Source organism: Hyalella azteca, unplaced genomic scaffold (assembly GCF_000764305.2).
Source record: "Hyalella azteca isolate HAZT.00-mixed unplaced genomic scaffold, Hazt_2.0.2 contig14128, whole genome shotgun sequence".
NCBI lineage: Eukaryota > Metazoa > Arthropoda > Malacostraca > Amphipoda > Hyalellidae > Hyalella > Hyalella azteca.
This window is the reverse complement of record NW_025944023.1, coordinates 8,993-27,447: the sequence shown is the minus strand read 5'-3', so window position 1 is coordinate 27,447 and position 18,455 is coordinate 8,993. Positions and strand designations below refer to the sequence as shown.

General features: G+C 41.7%; 1 protein-coding gene and 1 long non-coding RNA gene across 2 annotated transcripts; both read left to right on the top strand.

Moving 5' to 3' along the window:
- Positions 1 to 2,667: 2,667 nt before the first annotated feature.
- On the top strand, positions 2,668 to 17,478 carry LOC108673946 (NACHT, LRR and PYD domains-containing protein 3-like; the record flags this gene model as incomplete). Its single annotated transcript, XM_018161837.1, has 4 exons — positions 2,668 to 3,987; positions 13,591 to 13,808; positions 14,866 to 15,002; positions 17,398 to 17,478. Coding segments are annotated over 4 exons (1,756 nt in total), but the record flags the coding sequence as incomplete, so codon positions are not given.
- On the top strand, positions 7,824 to 8,101 carry LOC125178973. The gene is made up of 2 exons (XR_007157104.1): positions 7,824 to 7,918; positions 8,067 to 8,101. It is a non-coding gene; the product is annotated as an uncharacterized LOC125178973 (long non-coding RNA).
- Positions 17,479 to 18,455: the final 977 nt, after the last annotated feature.

Here is an 18,455-nt window from a genome sequence, read left to right as displayed (position 1 = left end):
CTGCCCTCATAGCCGTTATCTGCTGCCCTCATAGCCGTTATCTGCTGCCCTCGGTCATAACCGTCATTTCATAGCCTTTTCGGCCACCGCCCAAACCCCCGAGTATAGTGACTTAGAAGGTGGTTTAATATTATCCATTCCAACTGCAGAAAAAGAAAAGATTGGTTTTAGATGGCAGAATCTGTTGATTTATACGGGTGCGATTAATGACCAGAGAATTCGTTGATATAAATTATCAGAGTCAGACAGTTCTTCATATGATGTTGGTAGATCGAAAGGCATATATCAGGAAGTAGTTTGAGTTTATTTTAAGGGGAGCGTCTTGGTCCGAAAAAAAACTATTTTATTTACTGACGAATCACTTCGAAATTCAACACACGTATGTAAAACGGAATTCTAAGACTTTTTTGTTCGTGTGAATTTTTCGGAAAAAATGAAAGAAAACGTGAAATTCTTAGAAAAGGGCCAATAAGGTACTAGAGAAATCTCCGCGGGTCTAGGATTTCCAAGCTGCAACATTGAGATACATATCATTCGATGCGTAAAGACCATATAATTCCCATTTTTGTGGGTGTGGGAGCATTTATCGGAAATTTGTCGATTTTACCTCTTTCCACCCCCCCCCCTCTTTTTGCAAAATAAAATCCAAACGATAACAAAATTAGAAAAACTCCTGCAACAATTTGTAGATCTTTTTCTTTGCAAATCGAATAGTATATGTCTCATTGCTGTAGCTTCGAAACTGTAGGAGGAAATAGGTTTCCAGTGACAATAAGTGTGGATGTTCAGTAGAGCCCGACAAAGTCCCGGGCGCTTCGAAATCGGCATTCAACACTGCAAGGAATGAGACTTGAGATGAGATGAGAATGAGAACCACCCCGTACGACTGCCGCAAGGTTACTGGAGCTGAGTGTCTGTAGACTATCAATTTATTGTTCACTGCTGGAATTATTCCCTATAATAAATGTGAAAGAACCCCCCACCCCCTCCCTTTCGGGATCTGTCGTGAACGCATAAATCAACGTACAGAGATGATTTTGGTACCGTTTAATAGGTCAGAATGTCAGCTTTAAGATGAGACTAAAAACAGGAAAAGCCAAAATTGTCGATTTTGGACCAAGACGCTCCCCTTAACAACGTTTCGAATGTAATAAGCATTCATTTTCAAGTTACAAGAAGCATTAAATATTGAAATTTTGGTGGAAATAAGTACCTAATATACGTAAATAGGATACTACTACAAAATTCTCCCGCGGGAATTAAAATTCTGCTTCAAAGAAGTTGCAGACTTCTTCATTATTTGGATTACATTCGGGTAATCCAAATCCCAAACTTGTTCACATGAGATCCAAAAACAGGTCCCTTGACCGGATCTTTCAAGCTATCGATAGATTGAAATAGCTACAAGATTTCCACCAGGTTCGATATGGTGCTAGGCATTTCAAAGCTAAACATATACTTCTCCATGACTTTATCTAGTCTGTTCTTGAACGCGTTCATACTCGAAGCGTCAACAATATAATCAGAGAGGCTGTTCCACATGTCGGTGATTCGAAGCGAGAAGAAATAACGTGGACGAGTTGCAACGCAGTTTCATAGATTATATCTTAGCTGTGACCCCTGGTGTTGATCATGTTTCAAATTCTAGTAATATCTTCTGAATCTTTTTTCCGGCCTAACACAACATAACGTTTCCTGCATAACCTGATATACGTAACAAAGATACAAGTTTCCATACGTCACTATCGTAGTACAAGTGACAGCATTGAATTCGAATTGAACATTTACTTGATTCTCCTACATTAAAGTATTAAAAAGAAAGATGACGTATAACGAAACAAACACGTACGTACGCACGCATGCACGCAAACGGGCAGAGACTGCATTTTGGCATATATTTAGTTATGCAGGTTTAGACATGCTCGACCATGCACCTCCGGCAGGGTTTTGCCCACTGCCTTCCGCTGCGTGGGCTTGAAGGGCAGCCTCTGGGCAGTTTATGGGCTGGTAAGTTCGGTGAAAGCCCACTCTTGCCATACTCTCAGGAGACTATAAAGTCGGCAAGGCGACTCTGACTAGTCGCTGATTGCGATCAAGTGGCCAAGTAGACCCAGAATAACCTTACCCAAACTCTAGCTAGTCTGTCACAGAGTCTCGGTCATACCTTAATTTTTGTTTGGGAAGTGAGTCACTACGATCAACTTTCGCAGATGACTCACATATGGAGGCTAAATTTTCTCTTAGTGTGAGCATAAGTATTGATGCATGTGTTCCGCATATTCATTACGAGGAGAATTAGCTAATAGTTAATATTATGTTCTCACGGGTAAAAATTTGTCTAATTGTAATAATAATTGTAATAATTTGCACTTAATAATAATAAAAATTTAATTTGCACTTAATAATGATTTTTAATTTACAGCAAGAATAAAGTAACTGGAATTTACTGATTGAACTTCAATACCTGATCTGTACGGTAGTAACCCTGTTGCAACCTAGAATCAGCCACTTGGAGCGATGTCGGAATCCAGCAGCCAATAAACACTTCAATGATCGGTTTACGCGCCAATCAAATGAACTGAACTGTAGGTAGGAGATGTTTTTTAGAATGCAGGCCGTGGTTGATAGTTGCACATAAGTGTTATCAAACTCGTGTTTTTTGCGCAGGGTTAACGGCAAGATGGCAGCCTCTGGTGGGTTTTCACCTGGTGGGAGAGATCTGGCTTATTACTGCTACTGGGTTACCACAAAGGGTAGGCGAATTGCCAATCAACGTTTCCAGGAGTACGCAAAAGAAGATCTACTTTTCGATGCTGGCTGCGTTGAAAGACTGGCTGTGTTTCATCAACTCGAAGTGACATCAGAGGAAGAGAAAAAAAACAAACTTACGCTTGAGCAGTTATTTCATTCATTGAAAAAAGGAATCGCAGTTATTTCAGGCGTTGTTGGTGCTGGGAAGACCACCCTACTCATGTACCTTATGCTACAGTTTTCTGGTCCTCAATCTGCCGTCCCAAAGCATCTCCAGAGCTTTGAAATCGTTGTGTTCATTCAGTGCAGGGACAGAGATAATAAAAATTTAGAGGAAGTTGTCAAAGTGCACTTTGGAGTTTTGAGTGCGGACATGACGGCAGAAGATATTCTGCTAACTCTCCAGCAACTCCGCGTGCTGTTCCTGGTCGATGGATTCGATGAACGCAACGAAGTATCGTCGGCTGTGTTGCGCGAGCTGTTGGATAAAACATGGCACCAGGACTCCCGCATTCTCATTACGACTTGTCCTCGGGCTGCCGAGGATCTCAAGAACTTGTTGAGAAATAAAGGCAAGGTTTCAGAGGAGTATAAGATCTTGCAAATCTCAGAGCTACGAAGACAGCTGGATTTTATCGAAAAATATGGGATACATCTGACCATGAACGGTGATGCAGCACTAGCGATGCGCGAGCGATTTTCCAAACTAAATCCGCAAGTGCAATCATTATTCACAAAGCCAATACTTTTGCTGTACTTCTGCTCTATTTTTAAAGAGACTCCAGAAAAAATTGACCAATGGCGAAGCTTGAACGACATGTCAATGGACAGATTTGAGCTTCAAAAGATCGTCATGAAAACGAAGCTGAGCGATATCGGTGTCAGAGACCCAGACCTTCTCATTGACAAACTTTTGGGAGTCATTGGCAAGTGTGCGTTGGAGTTCCTTGCCTTCGATCATGTTACCTTCACCTCCCTCGAAATCTCGATCATGAAGGAACAGTGCGGCGACAAGATAAGAGCTCACACTTCCATCGTTGAAGTAGGCACTGAAGTGTTCCTAAACACCATGCTAGTAGTGAAGAAACCGCTGTCAGGAGGCAAGGACACGACTTATTCTTTCCCGCACAAGTCCGTCCAAGAAACTGTGGCAGCAAACTATGTTGTTAGGCAGATGATGCTCACTGAAGATACTCTTCAAGAGATCCTGGGAGTGGAGCCGACAAAGAACAAAAGGTAGGCCCAGATGTTCAGGTATAAGATGTAATTTTCGGATAGTTTAAACTCAATATTTATTGCGTCTTTGGGGCTGTGGGCCTAGTTTCAGCCAACTGCTTCCCTTTCTATAAAATAGGAACTTTATTCCTTGTGGTTGTGATCGGTGGCATTCTTTCATTTAAACAAATTTCGGACAATTATTTCAAATGCTCTACAATACTTTTTAGGCCTGTAGCTCGTATTATCATTTGAATTAACATAACATAACATAGTGATGTCGGCGCTGAAGTGTAGGCCTGATGAGGCCTGTCGCCGATTCTTTTCCTTTTCGTGCCTTGTTCATAGATCTAAAATCGTTTCATCTGACCGGATCTTTTCATGACTGACGATAGTTTGAAGTAGCTACTAGACTTCCGCCGGGTTCGATAAGGAGCTAGGCATTTCAAATCTGAACATATATTTTTCCATAGCTTTATCTAGTCTGTTCTTGAACGCGTTATTACTTGGAGCGCCAACGATGTCATCGGGGAGGCTGTTCCACATGTCGGTGATTCGAAGCGAGAAGAAATTTTGTCGCATGGAGAAGTTGCAGCGCAGTTTTTTTACCTTATAGCCGTGGCCCCTGGTGTTGGTTCTTATTTCAAATTCTAGTAACCCTTCAGGGACCTAGTATAGACCATGAGTATACTTGTATACTTCAATGAGGTCCCCACGCAGACGTCGATAACTGAGGCTTGGAAGCTTCATATTCTTCAATCTTCTTCATAGGACTTGCCCTACAAGCCTGAAATTATCCTTGTTGCACGTCTTTGAACATTCTTTATTAAATTTCTGTCCTTTTCAAATCTCGGTGACCACACAACGTTTCCAAACTCTAGACTCGGGCGCACGACGGCAACAAACAACTGCTTCATCGTTGCTGCATCTAGGAACTCGTATGAGCGTCTGATTAGTCCAAGAAGTTTGTTGGATGTGTTAGCTTGCGTTTCAACATGCTTTGAAAATTTCATCTCCTTGTCGACATGAACTCCGAGATCTTTTTCCACACTAGACTTTTCAATCATTACTCTCACGTTGCAACCATGTCTTCTCATACTGTAATCTTGCTGTTCATTGTTCTTCCCGAGGTGAAGTACTTTACACTTGTCAGTGTCCGAAATATTCGCCGCATTCACCGTTTCACGGAGTGTATCATAGTCGCCTTTCGCAAAGTTCAAACGTTCACGCTTCCGAAGCGTCTTTTCTGCACAACACTTAATGTTGAAAAACAATGCTTGGTGGTAGCTTTTGCCCAACGGAGCCTCGTGGCGAAGCTCATCTATCATTGATTCTTCACTAGTAAACACAAGATCTAGAATATTTGGGGTCTGTTTACCCCTAAAATGGGTTGGCTTTTTGATGTTCTGGATTAAAAATGAGTCTCGCACAGACTCCAAGAACAAGGATGCTGGGTGATTCCCATCCCTTGGAGAAGATTCATCTGCCCAGTCTATTTCTGGATGGTTAAAGTCTCCAACGATCAACGTATGCGCCCTGCTGAATGACATGCTCGGTAAAAGGCTGTTTAGTACTTTATTGTTATTGGAGGAGCTGTTAGGTGATCTATAAATGACCCCTGTGAGAAGGCTATCTTTGCCTTTTAGAGTAAGTTCACACCACACTGATTCTCTAGCTGATTGATGCTCTGCAGATAATTTAACTTGCTGGGCCCCATAGGAGGTTTTAACCCACAGAGCTACACCTTTACTGCACTGCTCTTCATGTAAGTTATGAAAACAATCAAAACCTGGCAGCTGAAATTCAACAGGTACAATTTTCCCCCCGTGATTTTTAGGGAGTGTTTCTGTAATACAAATAATGTCTATACACTCGTTTGAGATCACAGTTAACAGTTCACTTTTTTGTTCAAAACGGAATTCGAGTTTGTGTAAAAACATTTTTGAACTTTTTGTGCACTTTCACTTTGATTTATGCGGTTGTTTCTTACATTACTTACAGGTCTGGAACTGCGGACATGACCTCTACTGTTGACTTGTCTTCCAGCTCCGCTAACTGATCGTGTGCGGCCGGTGTTGTCTTAACATTGCGAGAGTGGTTGACCTGATTTTCCGTGCCTTTCCGCCTGATTCTCTCCTGCCATTTCTTGCAAAAATCCCCTCTCTCTAAAGGAGTGAAATCTTTCTTTACAAAAACGGAGTTGTACTCAAGACATTCTCCAAGCTTTCTCGCTGCCTTCAGCACGCTTCCAACCTGTGCAGGATCCTTTACAGTCACCAACAAAGGTCTGCATGTGTTGGCAGCAGCGTCCTTTGAGAGTAGCCTCTTGCATGATTTAATATCAACCGATGAGCTGAGTGCCGTGCTACAGCATTCCTCAATAAATGTCAATAAATGTCGTATCGGCCATCACTCGGTCCTTCGTATCAGATGCAGAACTCCAGGGATGCAGACTCGATGTTCGCTCGTTGGTTCGATTGATGCAGATAGAGCCTACTTAATTGACTTCTGAAGTGGGAACGGGTAGCTGCTTCTATCAGTAACTGGAGTAACATGTTTTTGTTCATATAAACACGCGCTTTTTCATTATATTGTATAGTATTCCTTATACAACACAATATAATGTATAACTAAATGCCTGTAATGGCCTGACTAAAAATTCAGTTATGACGGCAATTTTGTCAATTTGTACTTCAAACATTTTCAATATGCAGTTTGATTGTGTGACTTTCACCATCGCTTCGTTGAGAACACAGCAATGTGACGATGCAAGATTTCGGCAATCGACAGTAAAGACTGTTGAAGGTTTCAGCTTAAGGTATATGCTTTACATCAGTTGTCATACGGCTTATGCTCGTATGCCTTAGGTTCTTACCTTCATTTCGACTCGGCAAGTGGATCAATTTGCGGAATTGAAGTTTGTACATTTGGAAGAATCGATTGGATTTTCATTGTTAGGCCAGGCTCTGGCGGTCGGCTCTGCATGAATTACAAGTTTAAGGGGAGCATTACGGTCAAAATCGACGGTTTTGGCTTTTTCCGGTTTTTAGTCTCATCTTAAAGCTGGCATTCTGAGCTATCCGATGGTACCAAAACTATCTCTGTACGTTTATTTATTCGTTCACGACACTTCATGAAAGGGGGCAGGTGGGGGAGTTCTATAAGTAATTAGATAGGAGGTAATTAGCTGCTGAGCTCCTGAGTTGTCTACTTGAGTTGTCTACTAGTGTCTACTTGAGTTGTGCTGCAGTTACTTGTTTAGTCTCATCTTAAAGCTGACATTCTGCCCTATGCAACGGTACCATTACCATCTCTGTACGTTGATTTATCTGTACGCACAACAGATCATGAAAGGGGGGCGGAGGGGGGAATTCCTTCAGTAATTTGATAGGAGGTAATTCGCTGCCCAGCACTACATATACGATGTTTTTAGGAGGTGTGACTTAGTGTGCCTCCGGGCGTTGTACGGGGAGGTGTGCATGTAGTTGCTCCTAACATCCTTGAGTGGAATCAAGCTGCAGAAACGTTTAGTTTGGTTTCTATGCTACATTGAGTGCCTATTGCGAGGCGCGCGAGACTTTGTCGCTCCATACTGAACATTCAACTTTTTGTCACGGAAAACTTTATAACTCCTAGAGTTTTGAAGCTACAGCGATTAGACATTTACCATTCGATTAGCAATTAAAATATCTAGCGATTCTCGAGCCATTTTTTCGATTTCGTTTTAGTTTTGAAAATATTTTGAAAAAAGGGGGAAAAATTCAATAATATACGTTTAAAAATTATTTTTTAAAAATAACACTTCCTGTGGCGTCGTTCATACGCCCATCTCTCTGTCTCTGTTCATATAAAGAATAAGTAGCCAACGCAATCTGATGTTGAACCTGTTAGGCCATACGTTATTCATCCTTGTGACCTGGTACTTACTACGCGGTACTCCTATACGAACTATGTAAGTCTAAGTAACCTATAGTAACTAAAAATATTTTAACTTATTGGTTACTTCATAATTGTGTTTATTGTAAAAGCGTGTTAACGTTGTTTCTGGTTCTTGTGTATAAATGTTTTGTATTAGTGTCTCATAGGTAATTTGTTTTCAGCTTACACGTTTACGAGTAAAGTGGAGAACCCCGTCCATCTTCTTTACTCCATACGAGTTAACTGCCAGAAAGAGCGTACGACATGAACGGCTCGCTCGGAACATTTCCCAAGAATCCAGTGTCTCCAATCTTACAGATGTACAATGAATTTCTCATCTAATTTTCGAATATTAAAAAATTAATTTTTCAGTTTTTTTAATATGTAATTTTATTTAATATATAAATTTTTTTCTCAAAATTATTTTTTCTGTTAATTGATTCACGCATTGCCTCTGACTTCACACAAGTGTGCAAAATTTCAGATCAATTAGACAAGTAAAAGCGTGTCATATATCAGTTATAAGATTTGTAGCTGACAAAATTATTTTTTCTATTTTTTTAATATTGAAAAAAAAAATTACTTTTTTAAATCATTTATTTTTACATTTGATTCATGTATTGTCTCCAACTTTACACAAGTGTGCAAAATTTCAGATCGATAGGATAAGTAGAAGTGTATTAAATTTCGATTACAAGATTTGTAGCAGACTGACAAACAAACAGACAAGAAGTGAAGTTAGGGAGAAATGGCGTATTAATATACGTTTAAAAGTTACTTTTTAAAGACAACACTTCCAAAGAATCTAGTGTCTCCAATCTTACAGATGTACAATGAATTTCTCATTCAATTTTAGAATATTAGAAAAATGAATTTTTTATTTTTTTCACTATAAATATTTTTTAATATATAATTTTTTTACAATTATTTATTCTCTTAATTGATTCATGCATTGCCTCTCACTTCATACAAGTGTGCAAAATTCCAGATCAATCAGACAAGTAGAAGTGTCAAATATCAGTTATAAGATTTGTAGCTGACAAAATTATTTTTTCACTTTTTGTAATATTAAAAAAAAACATATCAATTTTAAAAATCAATTATTTTGACATTTGATTCATGCATTGTCTCCAACTTTACACAAGTGTGCAAAGTTTCAGATCGATTGGACAGGTAGAAGTTTGTTAAATATCGATTATAAGATTTGTAGCAGACAAACAAACAAACAAACAAAGAAACAACAAGAAGTGAAGTTAAAGAGAAGTGTTGTAAAAAGTGGGTGAAAATTCGAAATTTTTCAGAAAAATCATCATAACAAGAGAACCAAGAAAAAATTGAAAAAAATGGCCCGAGAATCGCTAGATATGGTCTTTAAGCATCGAATGATACGTGTCTCGATGTTGTAGCATATGATTTGCAACAGTTATAAACTTTTTATAGTACCCCCTTTTTGGCCGTTCTCTATGAATTTCACGTTTTCTTTCATTTTTTCGAAAAATTCACATGAACAAAAAAGTCTTAGAATTCTGTTTTACATATGTGTACCAAGTTTGGAGATGATCCTTCCCTAAATATAGAAAATAGATTTTGACCGTAATGCTCCCCTTAACGCGTTGTAGACTGTAAGGCCTCTTGGTAAGTAAATTTGTTTCTCGGATTCAGTTACTTTGTGGTGTATTATGTAGTAGCATTAGGTTAGTTACTGGAGTCAGGTACATGAGTCAAGCATCATTATTAAGCATTTTTTTGTTTATTGTTAACTGTAAATTTTCAAACGGATTGATTCCGGGAATGGCCAACATAAGCAGCAACGGCAAAATGAACTTTAATTGCAACGTGAAATTAGACGAGTTTTAGATCACTTAATTCTTTCTGTCATCGCTGATCGCAGAATTTTGAGGCCCTTGCAGAACAGTTTGCTCGATTGATATTTAGGGTGACGAAAGTTACATGCCATGATACAAAAATTAAGTCACAAGCCATGGTACAGAAATATTACCTCGAATAATTTATATTCTTGTAGCGATTGGAGTTTATTTTTTAGGAAAACGGTTTTCCCTTTTTTTGGAAAAACGTGATCTCAAAATAGTTACTAGTTGAAACCTGAGTCTATGCGTAGAAATGAGCTTCTGATAGGCTTTGCTCTTATCATAAAACTAAGAGAGTAGTACTAGGCTGCATATATAGCGTACAGAGATTCAAATGCTCCCAATACTAGGGGGAAACGGAGGGGGCATTTTTGAACGCATTTTTCAGATTCGGCCGTGTCTGTCTCGAACGTATCAGGTACCAAATACGCACGCCTCCACGGTCGCCCCGAGCTCGACAGGTATTTCATAAGATTCTGTTTCGGCGCTTATTTCGCTCCGGGAACCGGAACCTAAAGCGGACATGTAGCCGTTAATTTACACCGCTAGGCGAGCTTGGGGTGTCCTTGTGCCTGCGGCTGACAGGAATAAAAATTTCGATTGGGTCCCACTTACTATTGTGTTTATCCATTTACTTACTATTGTATTTACCCTCCTACTTAGCTGCATTCAAGCCGCTCTGATGGCATGAGCAGCATGCCGCTCTGATGGCATGGGCCGCAAGCCGCTCTGATGGCATGAGCTGCAAGCCGATTTGATGGTGTGAGCGTACCTCAACAATGGCATGAGCTGCAAACCGCTCTGATGGCATGAGTTGCATCGGAGGCCATGCTTCAAAAAGTCCTCGTATGTAATTGATGCAGAACTGTATATGTTGGACACCGAAATACGACTATTAGATTAATTGTCGTTCATTTATAACGACGACACAGGCACCAGTCAAGCTGAGAGATACACGTGAGCGTCGAATAGGTCAAAACTCAACATGAGGTCCAAATTCAACTTGAGGTCAAAATCCGACCTGAGGTCAAAATTCAACTTGAGGCCAAAATTCAACTTGTGGCCGCCTAGAGCGGCAAATCGCGTGAGCATAAACTCCCGATTTGATATTTATGCAAACCAATGAGTATACGAATAAAAATCAGAAATTCTACGGATTAGCAGCATAATTGGGATTAATTTGCACTCCGAGGGATGGAAGTATTGTTAATAGGCTTTATCAATGTTTTACATTAGATGCTAGGCTAAATATTTTATAAGGCTTACATCGTCGCATATCAATCATGCGGATAAAACGAATAATACGCCCTGAATCGACACATAACATGTAAGGTAATAACAGTTAATTGACTTTAGATTTTTAGATTGTCATGGCAGCCTCGAACATAGATACTGCCTATATTACCTTCTGCTGAAGTTAAAGCTATATTTAGGGTTATAGTTAGGAGAGATGGCCCAGCAGCAAACCAGCAATGAGGGCACAGGGTCATTACTCGACCCTGCATGATGCAGGATTGACATACTCCCGATGTAAACCCTTCATCCGAGAGAGATCCACTATGTCGGCATATACTACCATTAACATACCACATTCCTTAGGGTTTCTCGTGGTCACCAATTGGTCCGGTACCATATTCAGAACTGCCAGGCCCCAACACCATGCTGCTATTCATTACTTCTATCTACATAAATGATCTATAAAGGACAAAATTTCTCATTCGTGGCCGGTCGATTGTATTTTCTAAGCACTGCTATAGCTGCTTCAAACCTCATCGTTCTCTATACCTACTGACCACTTCACAGGCTTAGTTTTCTAAATATTTTCACAAGACGTAGCTGTCTTTGGCAAGGATAAGATTATCTCTAATCTTCATAAATGAAGATCATCAGACAGCTGGACTACATTTTGACTCCTGATAAATTTAACAAATTCAAATCTGTCTATTAGCTTTGCCGCTTACGCCAAGCTTCTACTGTTCATAAATTCTCGGAACTGCTTCAATGAAGAACTTTCTTCGTTACGCGTCTCAATCCTCACCTCTCAATCCCCGTATCTCAATCCCCGTATCTCAATCCCAGTATCTCAATCCCCGTATCTAAATCCCCGTATCTCAATCCCCGTATCTCGATCCCCGTATCTCAATCCCCGTATCTCGAACCCCGTATCTCAATCCCCGTATCTCAATCCCCGTATCTCAATCCCAGTATCTCAATCCCCGTATCTCAATCCCCGTATCTCAATCCCCATATCTCAATCCCCGTATCTCAATCCCCGTGTCTCAATCCCCCGCCATACCTTCGTTCAGTGGAGCCGTTCAGCAAACACGATATTGACCTCGGGGCCGAGTCAACGTGTGTTCAATGAGATTAATGTTGCGTATTGATGAATTTTAATTAAATGAATCAAATGAAACTGGTGAATGATTGTATTCAAATGAATGAAATGAATACAATGATTGTGCTTTAGTTTTTTGCATTAATTTAGGACTAACGATTATAAAACGTTTAGATTATTCCATAATCCATTCACACATCATTCGACAATGTCATAGAAGTAATTACATTACTAATTCATTCAGCTCTGTTAGCCCTTCAGAGGAATTAACTCGGTAAGCAAGAAAGGAAATGCCCTCAGCCCGCGTTACTCGAGACCAGGGATAGTGGCAGGCAGCGGGTTATATACAAGGCCAAATATTGTGTTGACTGAGCAGACATATATTGTGTTGACTGAGCAGACATATATTGTGTTGACTGAGCAGACATATATTGTGTTGTCTGAGCAGACATATATTGTGTTGACTGAGCAGACATGTATTGTGTTGACTGAGCAAACATATATGGTGTTGACTGAGCAGACATATATTGTGTTGACTGAGCAGACATATATTGTGTTGACTGAGCAGACATATATTGTGTTGACTGAGCAGACATATATTGTGTTGACTGAGCAGGCATATATTGTGTTGATTGAGCAGACATATATTGCCCAGCAGGCATTTGGAGGCTGAATCAACGTTGAATCAGCTACCTATTACGACATTGAGATCGGGGTGAAAGGAGGTTTTGAATGAAAATTGACGCAACATCTTTTATGAAACGTCGTACTGACGTTACAATGCAACGTTGAATCAATGTTGCTATTACGACGTTGCTGCAACGTCTGATCATTAATCGTACAGTTATATATATATATATATATATGTATATCATTCAATGTTGGTGTGATAACATTAGTTCCATGCTGGTAAATAGCTAAACATTCAATGTGCCGATATCGACCATTTTTCAACGTTGAAATAACGTTGTTTTACGTCCTTTCTAGTTTTAGTAAGATTTCGACGTTGATCGGACGTCGAACGTCGGACGTCGAAGTGGTTGTTTCGCATTTCAACCTGAAATTAACATTGATTAAACGTTTTTAAATTAGTGAACATACAACGTACCAATATCGACGTTATTTTAACGTTGAAATAAAGTTGCTTTCCGACCCTTCTACTGTTGGTCAGATTTCGACGTTGATATGACATTTAATTTAGGTTTTTCAACATTTCAACCTGAAATCAACCAATAATCAACGTTGTTTCAACGTCAGATGCCTGCTGGTATGTGTTGACTGAGCAGATATATATTGTGTTGACTGCGCGTACATATAATTCTTCATAACATAGCAGGAATCAGGCACTTCTTGTCACGCAGCCACCAGGCAACGGGCATTAATTATGGTTTAACTGAAATGAAATATCAGACAACTAAAATGACGCAACAGGTTAGTTGGGAACAGACCTAAAATGTGGCCCTATGCGCCCCTAGAACCTCACTCCACACTCCCATCCCCCAGGCTGCGGGAGGTGCTGCTGTACGTGGTGGCGGCCCTCAGCAGGGACAGCCCCCGCCACCTCACGCGGCGGTGGGGGGAGCTGAAGGAGACCCTGAGGGAGGCCGGCGTCACCGCCCGCGATGTGATGGACTGCGTCGCGCGCTGCCGTCCCGACCACGCGGGGACGGTGGCCGAGCTCGCCGCCCTGACGGAGGGCAAGAAATGGAACGTCAGGAACGGTGGGTGACGTGTTGGGTGTGTACGTGCTGGGTGTGATGGGTGACGTGTTGGGTGTGATGGTGACGTGTTGGGTGTGATGGGTGCCGTGTTGGGTGTGATGGGTGATGTGTTGGGTGTGATGGGTGATGTGTTGGGTGTGATGGGTGACGTGTTGGGTGTGATGGGTGACGTGTTGGGTGTGATGGGTGACATGTTGGGTGTGATGGGTAACGTGTTGGGTGTGATGGGTGATGTGTTTGGTGTGATGGGTGATGTGTTGGGTGTGATGGGTGACGTGCTGTCTCTTATACACATCTAGATGTGTATAAGAGACAGGGGTGACGTGTTGGGTGTGATGGGTGACGTGTTGGGTGTGATGGGTGATGTGTTGGGTGTGATGGGTGATGTGTTGGGTATGATGGTGACGTGTTGGGTGTGATGGGTGATGTGTTGGGTGTGATGGGTGATGTGTTGGGTGAGATGGGTGACGTGTTGGGTGTGATGGGTGATGTGTTGGGTGTGATGGTGACGCGTTGGGTGTGATGGGTGAGGTGTTGTTATGAGGGGTGACGTGTTGGTATGATGGTTGACGTGTTGGATGTGATGGGTGACGTGTTTGGTGTCATGGGTGACGTGTTGGGTGGGGTGTGATGGGTGACGTGTTGGGTGTGATGGGTGACGTGTTGGGTGTGATGGTGACGTGTTGGGTGTGATGGGTGACGTGTTTGGTGTAATGGTGACGTGCTGGGTGTGATGGGTGACATGTTGGGTGTGATGGGTGACGTGTTGGGTGTGATGGGTGACGTGTTGGGTGTGATGGGTGACGTGTTGGGTATGATGGGTGACGTATTGGGTGTAATGGGTGACATGTTGGGTGTGATGGGTGACGTGTTGGGTGTGATGGGTGACGTGTTGGGTGTGATGGGTGACGTGTTGGGTGTGATGGGTGACGTGTTAGTCAGACGCCGACTAACACTGATTGTCGCGGGTGAAAGCCTAGCTAAGTTCTGACCAAATGAAAACTCTTGATTTTTTTGCCTTTTTTGGCTGTCGTGGTCACGTTGTGGTTGCCCGCAGGTCGCCATGTTGCTGTTGTACCTGTCCTCCTGCGACATGGTCGTCCATCTCGTGTGGTGGTGCACATGAAGGCCGCGGTCCTGAGGGGGGCGCCGTGGGGGGCGCTCGTGGCGGTATTTAAGAACCTGCAGGTGCATGTAAGATATCAAATTAAAAAGGTTGCTGTTTCGCGATAGCTATTCCAGTAAGTCATGGGTCGTAAAGCCATAAGGAAGCTAAATGAACTCTGGAATGCCACGAGGAATCTATCTCAAAACCTCTAAACTGTCAGTGAATTTTCAGCTAGTTTCCGGGAATGAAGTGGGGGCAAGCAAAGTAGAATGGCTAACAAGATTTTTTATTCGGAGAGAGAATGGCAAAAAAAATCAACCACGCCAGAGCTCAGCCGACCGTCGACCGATCTCTCGCCCACTCGCAGGTTCCCTGTAAATTATAGAAAGAGAAACAGAATAGATTTAGAGGAACAAAAAGTATAGATTATTATTATTTGAGCAATGAAATTCATTACACTACTGGATGGCGGGGCCAATAAGTGTAGAAAAGAGATTACTGAATCAGGTTCCGTAGAGTCCCCAAAATAGTATTGGCTGAAGGCCAGGAATAAAGTGGCCAACTCTTTCCCGTACCTTGAATAGTTCGTAAGATCGAAGTACAATGAAGGCCTCCAGTAGTAGACTCCTGGACCGTCTCCACGTGTAATGCTCCACGACCGTCGACCGTCTCAGGTAAGCGCGTGTGGCAGGTGGAGTAGAGCGGCAGCGTAAGGTGTGCTCTGGGCCAGGTCAGTAGATAGTCTGCTGTTGGAAGACCAAAGGGTGCGAGCAGGCCTTTCGGTTTTCTTCTCAAGACGGAAATGTAAGAAGACGGGAAAATAATTGGCCACAAGAAATCTTTACTGAATTGAGTAATGAAAATCTAGTTATATCACTCGTCACAATGTAAAATTGTGCATTGGGCCCCGCCATTAGAAGCTTTTTAACGCAAGGCTAAAAGGTTCTAAATTATGATGCTTAATCATATCACTAGTTAAAAGCGGTTAAAGTTTACTAAGCCAGGGAGTTGAAGAACTAACTGTTTTTAAGACAACGTTAATACCTTAGAACTGAAGCCTTAACCTATAACAGCAAGCATGGTCAAAGAGAGGATATGCATACACATTCATGTGAACTTGCATGCATTTCCAGCATGACAGTACAAGCAAAAAATCTCGGATTTACAGCCGACGACATATTAAAATGATCAAATACTAATTTTCATAAAACGTCAACAACAGTAAGGTTTTGAATACAATGAAACGATTGGCAGCTGTAAAAATGTATTGAAAAAAAAAACAAACATTTAATAAAGGTCGCAGCACAGAAGTGATAACCGCTATGCCAACGTTATATTTGAACTAGATCCTCAAGTCTCAGTTTAACAAGAGACCAATCAACACTTGGCGAGAATTGACCATCGAGTAACAAGTTGACGGGTGTATGTACGTGTCAAATGGTGAGAGGTGCGGTGTTGATGGTGACTGCACATTGCGACAAGTGGGGGAACTGGATGACAAAGAGGAACATTCAGACATGAGTGGTAGCGTTCCGACACGAGTGGTAGCGTACCGACAAGAGTGGTAGCGTACGTGCCGACATGAGTGGTAGCGTACCGACAAGAGTTTTAGCGTACCGACATGAGTTTTAGCGTACCGACATGAGTGGTAGCGTGCAGACATGAGTGGTAGCGTGCCGACAAGAATAGTAGCGTGCCGACATGAGTGGTAGTGTGCAGACAAGAGTGGTAGCGTGGAGATGAGAGTGGTAGCGTGCAGACAATAGTGATAGCGGGCAAACAGGAGTGGTAGCATGCAGACAAGAGTGAAATCGTGCCGACAGGAGTGGTAGCGTGCAGGCAAGAGAGGTAGCGTGCAGACAAGAGTGACAGCGTGCTAACAAGAGTGATAGCATGCCGACAAGAATAGAACCGTGCAGACAGGAGTGGTAGCGTGCAGACGAGAGAGGTAGCGTGCAGACGAGAGACGTAGCGTGCTGACAAGAGTGATAACGTGCAGACAGGAGTAGTAGCGTGCAGACAAGAGAGGTAGCGTGCCGACAAGAGTGATAACGTGCAGATAGGAGTAGTAGCGTACAGACAAGAGAGATAGCGTACAGACAACTGTGGTAGCGTGCAGACAAGAGTGTCAGCGAACAAATTAGATGGGGAACGCGCACACTAGATGGGAACGTGCATCCTGGATGAGGAACGTGCAGGCTAGAGGGGAACGTATTGACTGGGATGAGATGGTGTTGAATGAATGATAAACGTGGTCACATAAGAGAGTAAGGTGTTGAATAGAAAACCATTTTCGTGGATATTGATAGCAGATCAACCTTATTTCAAAATATATTACATTTTAGAACGATACCCGAATAAAATTTGATTATTAATTTATAAGTTGGTCAAATCAGAACGAAGATTTGGGCTTGACTAAAAGTTCTACGTCCGCCATATGAAAAAAGTCTGATCGCCCCAAAGTCTGATCGCCGTCACTAGCTGGGTCCGTTCGTGGTTGCGGCAGATGTTGAAGCTCCAACTTCACCCCCGAAATCTGCAGTTAATCTGCTGCCACAATGACCGTCCCAATCTGTAGCACCTGTAGTAAGGAGCAATGTTAGAAGACTATTTTCACTTGTATCAGATAGTGGAAAACCTACACGATTGGCGGGCCTCAAGAGACCTGTGATGAATAACATCTGGCAATACATTGCAGAGCTAACGGCTGATAACTTTAGAGGAAAGTCACAAATTAGACCAAGCTGATTTATGGTAAATTGTGGGTATAAGATAACGAATTGGACAAAGTACTTAGTTTGATGCATACCCGAGATAATATTCGTTCAAAAAATGCATCCAGCGGAAATTTCGTCAAAATTTTTAATTTTACCCCCTATAAACTTGATATGCACGACGCAAATAGAAATTAATAAATTTAGTGAATTAGTGCCGATTCGAGGCAACGTTGTGTTAAACGAAATTACCTTTATGATATGATCAAATGAAGTTAATCTTTAGTTCGCTGTGCCAGCAACAAATTTCTCTAAGGAACATATATAGATGCAAACAGTACCTCCTAAAGCTTTCCTTCTTGCTAATCATCATCAATTTTAATCAATTAAAAAGATTTTTCACAGACCATACTTTCATGTTTTCCGGGCAGATTGACTGAGAGGAAAGAATTTACGTAAATTCTTTCTTTTCACTCAGGGGTAACAAATACTGCTAATATTTCAGTCTGAAGTATTACAGTAAACTCATTGCAATGAAGTTCTTTCATTACTCACGCTTTATCAAGAGGCACGCAGGCAAGTTGTAGAATTTGATCTTGGTCGGCTTTCTCTTGCCAATTGTCACGGAGTCATGCCATCGAGAACTCCATGGCCAAGGTTCGAGTCATGAGCATCTTCATCAAAACGATGACGTTCCTCAATAGATTACACTCTGCGACAGCCTGCAGTGCAACAACCTGAAGACAAGAAAATGTTCAATCATATTAAAACTTAGAAAAGCAAGTTACATAATATAATGAAAACTAATTTAATCATGTTTCTTCC